Source organism: Megalobrama amblycephala, linkage group LG10 (assembly GCF_018812025.1).
Source record: "Megalobrama amblycephala isolate DHTTF-2021 linkage group LG10, ASM1881202v1, whole genome shotgun sequence".
Lineage (NCBI taxonomy): Eukaryota > Metazoa > Chordata > Actinopteri > Cypriniformes > Xenocyprididae > Megalobrama > Megalobrama amblycephala.
In genome coordinates, this window is record NC_063053.1 from 36,939,792 (window position 1) to 36,949,841 (window position 10,050).

At 41.4% G+C, this 10,050-nt stretch overlaps 1 protein-coding gene across 4 annotated transcripts in view; it reads right to left on the reverse strand.

Moving 5' to 3' along the window:
- Window positions 1–8,178: 8,178 nt before the first annotated feature.
- The window catches only part of cutc (cutC copper transporter homolog (E. coli)), a 13,495-nt gene continuing 11,623 nt past the window's right edge, over window positions 8,179–10,050 (reverse strand). For all 4 annotated transcript variants that reach the window (XM_048205978.1, XM_048205981.1, XM_048205980.1 and 1 more), the window contains exons 7-9: window positions 9,453–9,480; window positions 9,265–9,370; window positions 8,179–8,470 (exon numbers count right to left, since the gene is read on the reverse strand). In XM_048205978.1, the coding sequence (XP_048061935.1) occupies window positions 8,359–8,470; window positions 9,265–9,370; window positions 9,453–9,480 (246 nt within the window). In that variant the 3' untranslated portion in view covers window positions 8,179–8,358. The remainder of the gene's footprint in view (window positions 8,471–9,264; window positions 9,371–9,452; window positions 9,481–10,050) is intronic.

Sequence of the window (10,050 nt, forward strand, 5' to 3'; positions counted from 1 at the left end):
AGTTAACAAAGCTGACTTCATTCCAGCCTTTGCTACTAATTCTTCTCTTAATATCTTGGGCTTGACTGAGACCTGGATTCGTCCAGAGGACTCAGCAAACCCTGCTGCTCTCTCTAACAACTATACTTTCTCTCATACCCTTCGCCAGTCTGGGAGGGATGGGGGCACAGGTCTTCTCATTTCTGACAATTGGAAATTCTCGACTCATTCCTCTCTTTGCAACTACAATTCATTTGAGTTTCATGCTATTACAATCTCAATTCCTGTCAAAATTCATATCGTAGTAATTTATCGCCCCCCAGGCCAACTGGGTACCTTTGTAGAGGAATTGGACATGCTGCTGTCCTCATTCCCAGAGGGAATTGTAGTTTTTGGCGATTTCAACATTCATCTAGAGAAGCCTTATGCTTCAGACTTCCTCTCTCTTGTAGCCTCATTCGATCTCAATCGGCTCATCACCACAAGTACACACAAATCTGGCAACCAGCTTGACTTCATTTACACACGCAACTGCATCACTGACAACATTCTGGTAAAACCTCTGCACATCACTGATCATTTCTTTGTTACTTTTAATCTACAACTCCCCATTTGTTCACCACCAACCCCTCTACCAGTTACCTTCAGACGAAACCTGCGCTCTCTTTCTTCTTCTCATCTTTCCTCTGTCGTGTCATCCTCCCTTCCCTCAACCACACAATTCTCATCTCTGGATGTGAATATAGCAACAGACACTTTATGTTCCACCTTAACTTCATCTCTTGATAATATCTGTCCTCTGTCATCCAGGCCTGCACATGCTACTCCCTCTAATCCCTGGTTATCCGATGTTCTTTGTGAACATCGGACCAAACTCAGGGCTGCAGAGAGGAGATGGGACAAACCAAAAGACCAATCTGACCTAAGTAGCTATCAAGCTCTGCTCTCATCCTTTTCTGCTGAAATTCATGCTGCTAAATCTTCCTATTTCCACAACAAAATCAACAGCGCCTCAAACACACGCACACTTTTCAAAACATTCAACTCTCTCCTCTGTCCCCCTCCACCTCCACCCACCTCATCTCTAACTGCTGATAATTTTGCTAACTTTTTCACTGACAAAACATCTACCATCAGCAGTCAGTTCTCCGCTCCACACACACAGGAACTCAGACCAACCACACACACAGCCACACACCTCCTCTCCTCATTCCCTCCCCTCACTGAGACAGAAGTATCTAAACCTCTTCTCTCCAGTCATCCCACCACCTGTCCTCTAGATCCCATCCCCTCACACCTTCTACAAGCCATCGCTCCTACACTTTTACCAGCACTGATACACATCATCAACACATCTCTCCACACTGGCATTTTCCCTAACACATTCAAGCAGGCTCGGGTAACCCCACTGCTTAAAAAACCCACATTAAACACGTCTCTTGTAGACAGCTACAGACCTGTTTCAGACCTGTTGAACGAGTTGTTTTCAACCAGGTGTCATCTTTCCTCTCACAGAGCAACCAATTGGATGTCAATCAATCTGGTTTCAAGAGTGGCCACTTGACTGAGACTGCACTGCTGTCGGTCACTGAATCCTTGCGGATTGCAAAGGCTGATTCCAAATCATCAGCTCTCATTCTGCTCGATCTATCTGCTGCCTTTGACACGGTGAATCATCAGATCCTCCTGTCCACCCTCTCATCACTGGGCATCACAGGTACTTCACTTCTCTGGTTTGAATCCTATCTCACTGGAAGGTCTTTCAGGGTTGCCTGGAGAGGGGAGGTATCCAAAGCTCATCAACTGACCACAGGGGTTCCTCAGGGTTCAGTTCTTGGACCCCTCCTCTTCTCCATTTACACTACATCACTTGGTCCCATCATTCAGGCACATGGTTTCTCCTACTATTGCTATGCTGATGACACACAACTCTTCCTTTCATTCCATCCAGACGATCCCACAGTAGCTGCATGAATCTCAAGCTGTCTGGCGGACATCTCGGCATGGATGAAAGAACATCATCTACAGCTCAACCTGGCTAAGACTGAGCTTCTCGTCTTCCCTGCCAATTTGACTCTAAATCACGATTTATGCATCCAGCTTGGCACATCCTCAATTACTCCATCAAATTCGGCCAGAAATCTTGGAGTAATCCTTGATGACCAACTGTCCTTCAAAGACCACATTGCAAAGACAGCTCGGTCATGCAGATTTGCACTATTCAACATCAGGAAAAGCAGGCCCTTTCTAACAGAACATGCAACACAACTTCTTGTCCAGGCTCTGGTCATTTCTAGGCTTGATTACTGCAATGCTCTTCTGGCTGGACTGCCATCATGCACAATCAAACCTCTACAAATGATTCAGAACGCTGCAGCACGTCTCGTCTTTAACGAGCCCAAAAGAGCCCACGTCACGCCTCTCTTCATCTCTCTGCACTGGGTACCACTTGCTGCTCGCATAAAATTCAAGGCGTTGACGCTTGCTTACAGATCTACCACAGGCTCAGCACCCTCATACTTCCACTCACTCTTACGAGTCTACACTCCTACCAGAAGCCTACGGTCTTCACGCGATATGATTTGATACGCTGATTCACTATGCTCCGAATCTTCCTGAAGCAGTGTTTTGAAATCGGCCATCACTAAATAAGTTGTTATTTCTTTTTTGGCGCACCAAAAATATTCTTGTGGCGTTATAATATTAATATTGAACCACTGTACTCACATGAACTGATTTAAATATGTTTTTAGTACATTAATGGATCTTGAGAGAGGAAATGTCATTGCTTCCTATGGAGGCCTCACTGAGCCATCGGATTTCAACTAAATCTTAATTTGTGTTCCGAAGATTAACGTAGGTCTTACAGGTGTGGAACGACATGAGGGTGAGTAATAAATGACAGAATTTTCATTTTTGGGTAAACTAACCCTTTAAAATATGTCAGAACAATTGTTTTGTCTCAAGATGCACACAAGTAATGTTTTTTCTAGGGTATGTTTATAAAAGCTACTTAAATACCCTAATTGAAATAAGGCCTAATCCTAGTTTAGCCAAAGCCCTGTCTGTGAAACCGGCCCTATATGATTCAGGCTATACATTATTATAATTCATATAATATAAATATAATAAATAATTGACAGCAAAAGATTAGCAATTTTGTCTCTAAAATTCTTACTTTAATTTGCAATTAGATATATAGGGGGATTGGCTTTACTGCATCAGATACATGTCCCTTTACTCACAGCTGATTGGTCCAGTTTTGTTCTCCAATCTCTAACCCAGAATTAGGGCTGGGCGATATATCGCATGCGATTGTCACGCGCATTTCGTCAGTAAAGCCGGTTCCCTGATTGCCGCTAAATCGCCATCACCTGCTTTCAAATGGAGCGGCATTTAATAGACAGAGCCGTAGATCACTGATAAGCTACGCAATATCGCGTTCATTATTGAAGGCGATTCATCTGCGATAATGAACGTGATATTGCGTAGCTTATCAGTGAACTACGGCTCTGTCTCTGTTTTAAATGCCGCTCCATTTAAAAGCAGGTGATGGCGATTTAGCGGTAATCAGGGAACCGGCTTTACTGACGAAATGCGCGTGACAATTGCATGCGATATATCGCCCAGCCCTGCCCAGAATAAAACAAGTTACCATGGTGATGAACACAGCTAAAAACCAATCCACCTTCTTGAGCCCGAAAAAAACAGTGTTTGCTCAAGCTAATCTCGAACTTACCTGGGAAACAACTTAAACTGGCTTCTTGCAACAGGCCACTGGAGAAATATGAATAAATCCAAATAACAGATGATGAGGCCAACTGGAGTAAGACGATGAAATTGAACAGGAAGTAATCAATCGGACAGTCCAATCTGTATAATCCAGGCAGGTTAGTGATCAACAGGAAATCCAACGTGGAACAAAATTGAAGCACAAAGAGACGGGGGCAACAACAATAAACTCTAGATGAGAGAACAGTGAGACAACAGCAATGAACTGTCAAGAAATTAACGCTCACACTGAGATATACATGGGTGGAAAATCAGCAAAAGGTGAGAACAGGCTTGATAAGACTCTTCAGCTGATAAGTTGCTTTGATGTCAAATGGTGACAGACACGATAGGAAGACATTAGCAATGAAAATACAGACCTGAACCATGGCAATCATAGGGCATTTTAACTGTTGAATCATCTATCAGAGCATGATCCAATTTGTCTTTCACAGGACCAAACTCCTCTGGACCATAACCTTCCAAATCCACCAAATACTGGAAATCGTATCCTCTCCGCCTTGAGTCTAGAATACAAAGAACCGAATATACTGGTACCCCATCTACAAGACGCAGCAGTGGAGGAACTGGAGCAAGCGGATTGAGGGGAGAATGAAAAACAGGCTTTATTTGGAGACATGAAAAGTGGGATGAATTCTTCTGTATGCTGGAGGAAGTTTTACTACTGGACTAATAATCTTGGTGATGGGAAATGGGCCAATGAATTTGTAAGCTAATTTCTTACAAACGGAGAAGAGAGAAATGTCACTGGAAGAAAGCCAAACTTTTTGACCAACAACGTATACAGGAGGTTTTGACCGGTGGCGATCGGTCTTAACCTTGGTGCATGCACCCACTCAGAGAAGTGTTTGTCTGGCCCTTCTCCATGTACGTCAACACCTTTGGTCAAAGGCTTGAGCAGAGAGGACATTACATCCATTTTTAGTGATTGAATAATAGTGGTTGGAACCGTAAACTGCACTCAAATGGTGACAGGCCTGTAGACGACACTGGCATGAGTTAAGTGCGTACTCAATCCATGAGGGATGCTTAATCTAGGAGGATGGGTTCTGTGACGCAAGACACCGCAATGTGTGCTTCAAGTCTTGTTTGGCCCACTAAGGTGGCTCTGTGGATGGAAACCAGAGGAAAGACTAACAGTGGCCTCCAGCACCTGACAAAACTCTTTCCAAAATTTGGAAATAAATTGGGGCCCCGTCAGAGACCACATCCATCAGGAGGCCATGAATATGAAAGACGCGATCAATGACCACAACTGCAGTCTCTCTGGTAGAGGGTTCATTTAGGGCAAGGAATAAATTGAGTTGCCTTCAAGAACTGGTCCACCATGGTTAAGATAACCATGTTATCCTGGGAGGGAGAAAGGGATGTGATAATATCTAAGCAAATGTGTGACTAGGTCCTCGAAGGGACTGGCAGCAGCTGAAGGAACCCAGCAGGAGGTCGATTGGAAATCTTAGAACTGGCACCAACAGAACTGGTCAAAACAAAATGGTGCACATCCCTGGCGATGGATGACCACCAGAACTGCTGCCTAAAAAGGACAATTTTGTGACTCACTCTTGGGTTACAAGCTTCCTTTGAACAATGATCCCACTGAATGACAATAGACCGTAAATTCTCTAGCAAGAACAAATGACCCAGTGGACACTGAGAAGGAGGCATTACGGTATCACGGACCTTCGATTCGATTTCCCACACCATCATGCCCACCAATTTGTGGACCTTCAGGTAGGATGGGACCAGGGAAAACCGGACTCTCAGATAAAAATACAGAATAGGGCATCGGGCTTGATGTTCTTGGAATCTGGACGATAAGAGCTAGAGTTTAAAATGACCAAAAATCAAAGCCCACTGGGCCTGCCTGGAGTTTAATACTCAAGGTTCTTATGATCGGTCCAGACGATAAAAGGCACCCCCGTACCCTCCAGCCAGTGACACTATTCCTCCAAGGCCAGCTTGACTGCCAACAACTCCCGGTTGCAAATGTCATAATTGCATTCTGCTGGGAATAAACAATGGGAATAAAATGCACAAGCATGCATCTTTCAGTCTGCGGAGGAACACTGGGAAAGAACCACATCTACCCCCCACCTCCTGTCCCAAATGGCACCCAAAACCCACACAGTCTTCCTCTGAGTCCGCACTTTCGAAATGTAATGCCACTTTGATTGTTGGCTAGAAGACGGCTGCATAGCTCGCAAGCTTGCGGGCAAAAGGGGGCCACTTGCAAGCACCCTTCTGAAAGCTAAAAGGACGAATGGGACACCCTCCAGTCTTGTGAACTTAATGGATGCGCACGCAGCTGCCATTGTAAGTCCTAAAGACCAAATGTGCACATGAAGTGTGCCATTTGGGACAGGGCCAAAGTCTTGGTGGAGGTCAAAGAAGTAAGAGGAGCAGCTAGTTGGCTGTACCCCAGAAATCTCTGCAGGGCCTTGCAAGAATCCGGAATCAACCAATTTACCACATCCTGAATCTTAGCGGGATCCATTCAAAATGATGTACCCAGGAATCAAACAGACTGTGCATGAAAGATGCATTTCTCTGCCTTGATAAACAACCCATTTTCCAGCAACCTCTGAAGCACTCGTCTGACGTGCTGGGTATGTTCCTGGAAGGATGAAGAAAAAATCAATATATATAAATCAATAAACAAAAATGAAACGGTCCACCAAGTCCCTCAGTACGAGAGCCTGGAAGACTGCAGGGGCATTGGCTAACCCAAACAGCATCACCAGCCATCACCATTCAAAATGTCCCCTGGGGGTGTTGAAAGCAGTCTTCCACTCATCACTTTCCCTAATATGGACCAGATGTTAAGCATTGCAAAGATCCAACCCTTGCAGATGCTCAAAGGCTGATGACATCAACGGCACTGTGATATCATTCAGACCCTGATAGTTTATGCAAGGATGCAATGAACCGTCCTTCTTCTCCACAAATACGAATCTTGCCCCTGCAGGAGAAGAAGAGGTACGAATGAGTTTGGCAGCTAGAGAATCAGAAACTCTCTCAACGGCAGAGAATGGATAACGAAAGAGCCAAGGGTGTCCACATTCCAAGAACCAAAAGAGTATGATCCAATGAGAAAAAAATGGATTTCTTCAGTGTGATTACTAGAAATAGTAAGACTCACTGGACCAGTAGAAAGAGTAATGGTTGACCACAAAGCTGCTGGTAACAAATTCGCTGAATTCTGCACTCGCTGGGTTCATCTTTGGTCAGTTCTTTCTGTCACACCTCAGTGTCCACAGTGAAAACAATCACGATGGTCCTGGATAAATATGAATAAATCCAAATAACATATGATATGTTATTTGCATTTTCAGTCTTTGAAGGATGTTAAGACATTATTAATGAAGAAAAGATAACCTGTCATAAATTTATTGTTGAATAACTGAGTCTATTGAAGCTCTTAAAGGGTTAGCTCACCCAAAAAATAAAAATTCTGTCATTAATTACTCACCCTCATTTCGTTCCATACCCATAAGACCTTCATTCATCTTCGGAACACAAATGAAAATATTTTTAATGAAATTCAAGAGGTTTCTGTCCCTCCATTGGGACCAATGCAATTTTCACATTCAAGGTTCAGAACGATAGGGAAGACATTATTAAAGTAATCCATGTAACTCCAGTGGTTTAACCTAAATTTTATGAAGCGACACAAGTGCTTTGTTTGCACACACATCCAAAAAAAACAAAAACAAAAAAAAACATTATTCACCACTTTATTTAAAATATTGACCTGCTGCAATTCAGTAGGGGGAGCACCACGACACACGCGTGTTGTGTTGACCCAAGACCAGAAGTTGTTACGTGAACGCGATTTAGATATTATTTTATAAATATAGATGTAGTTTTTTTATGAAGCACTTGCGTTGATTCATAAAATTTTGGTTAAATTATTGGAGACACATGGATTACTTTAAACGATACATATTATGCCCCTGTTTACAAGATGTAAAATAAGTCTCTGGTGTCCCCAGAGTGTGTATGTGAAGTTACAGCTCAAAATACCCCACAGATCATTTTTATAGCATGTTAAAATTGCCACTTTTTGGGGGTGAGTGCCATTTCCCTTTTTTGAGAGAATGCACCACCATACTCCATGAGGGTGAGTAATTAATGACAGAATTTTCATTTTCAACAGCAACTTTTCAGGTCCAAATAAGTGACAACAGAATTTTACAAAGATTTGAGACTTATTTATAAAGTATTGATTCTGAAACGTTTGTAGTCAGTATTTTCTAGTTAACAATCAAAAAAGCGGAAAAGTTTAAAAAAGTGTGTTGAAAAGTGATTTTAGTGTTGTGAATCCAGAGCAGCAGTATGTTACTGTATCACAGACCGCTGTGACATCATCATCATCATGACTGCAAGAAAAGCTCCATTTACAAAGAGTATCAAAAGTATGAGATTTTATTTTTTACACCTGCAAATCATCACAATGTCAAAAGCTGAACAAAACACAGTGCTGCTGATCTTGACATTTTCAAAGTTTTCAATCGTCACAGGAATATCCTTATTGAAGAATTACAGGAGTTTCCCTCTTGTGTCACTGTACAGGATTCTCCACGTGTCCTAGAGTGTGTTCCTCGCGATGGCGTTCAGTGTTCGTACTTTAGTCACATCAGCCACTTTTACTGCATATTCTGGCACAGACAGAGCACCTCCCATACTGACATTACAATTCCTGCAGAAGATACCATAAACAAAAGAATCCTTACAAAGAGCATTAAAATTAATCAAAACAACTAGAATTCAAGATAATTCAACCTCTCAACAACAGTTCCCATGGTCTTGGAAAAGCTGGATATATGGGATAGTGTAACTTTAAAATTGTGATTTCGTGAAAGTCGTGTAAATGAATAAAATCTTAAAACGACATAGGAATATTATAACAAAAATACACTTTAAAATAAGGTGTCATTTGATAATATTAGCTAATGCATTAACTAACATTAACTAGCAATGAGCAATATATTTTACAGAATGTATTTAATGTTAACAGAAACTTTTGGTCTTAAAATTGTATTAGTAAATGCTGAGATTCACTTTAAGAATAATAAATGCTGTAGAAGCATTGTTCAGTCTTAGTTCATATTAACTAATGTAGTTAACTAATGAAACCTTATTGTAAAGTGTTTCTGATACATTTTCGTAGTTATGCCAAAGCTCTAAAATATTTAAGAAATTGTGAACAAAATATTTTTTAAAATCCTTATGACAAACGACTGGAAAAGACATTTAAATTCATTGGTCTTCAGTGGGATCTCTGAAGAACATTCAGCCCTTAAAACTTATCCTAAAATGCAATTATTTAATTTTTTTATTATAATTATGTTAGTCACTTATTTTTATTTTTTTATTTACAAAACTAGGGACTTGCTGAGAGGCCTTAGAGTCACAAGTGTTGAGAACCGCTGTCCTACAAGAATAATGAAGTTCTCAGTTCATCAACAGTGCAGCTTCCCCTCTTGAACACACCTAAACTTCATGCTGGAGTCCTTGCTGGAGCGAGCAGAGCAGTGGAACTCCTGAGAGCCGGAGCCTTCTAGAATCCTCTGAAGGTTTCTTTCGGTGATTCCACCGCCTGCAAAACACAAACATCACGCCTGAACCACGCTGCATGTGTCATTACATTAAATGAGGAACGCTGCTGAATTCAAACATACCTGGCATTATTGCTATTCTGCCTTTTGCCTAGTAGAGCGAAGAGAGAAAAATGCATTATAGTTGGAACGTTCGTCAAAAAGCAAAAATAATATATTTTAATGCAAATGAGTCATAACTTCTGCTAAAATATGCAGCATTGTTCATTATACACTTTAGAACTTTCAATTAGATACAAAGTTTCCAAAGCTTCACACTGCCTGAGCCTCATTCATTCATTTATAGTTCTAGCTGTGACCACCAAACTGTTCTGACTCGGGCTGCTGTATATTTTCTAACTGATCTGACTTACGGTTATTGTAAAACGATCTGATGCGTGACTCCTTCCACCATGTACTGACCATCTCTGGCGGTCTGGAACAGTGAAATAGAACTAATATAATATTATAAGCTAACAAAATCTATAATAGTCTATAAATAATACTAAAATAAAATTATAATACTGGTTGAGAATGTGAGGATTCAGCCATACAGTGTGAGCTATTGAATTGACTATAAAAAATGTGTATGGATATTTTCTGCTGTTTGATTCTTTAGCTGTTGTAAAGTGTCTTGATGAACAATATTCAATGGGAGCATTTGCTGAGAGGCTTTTTAATG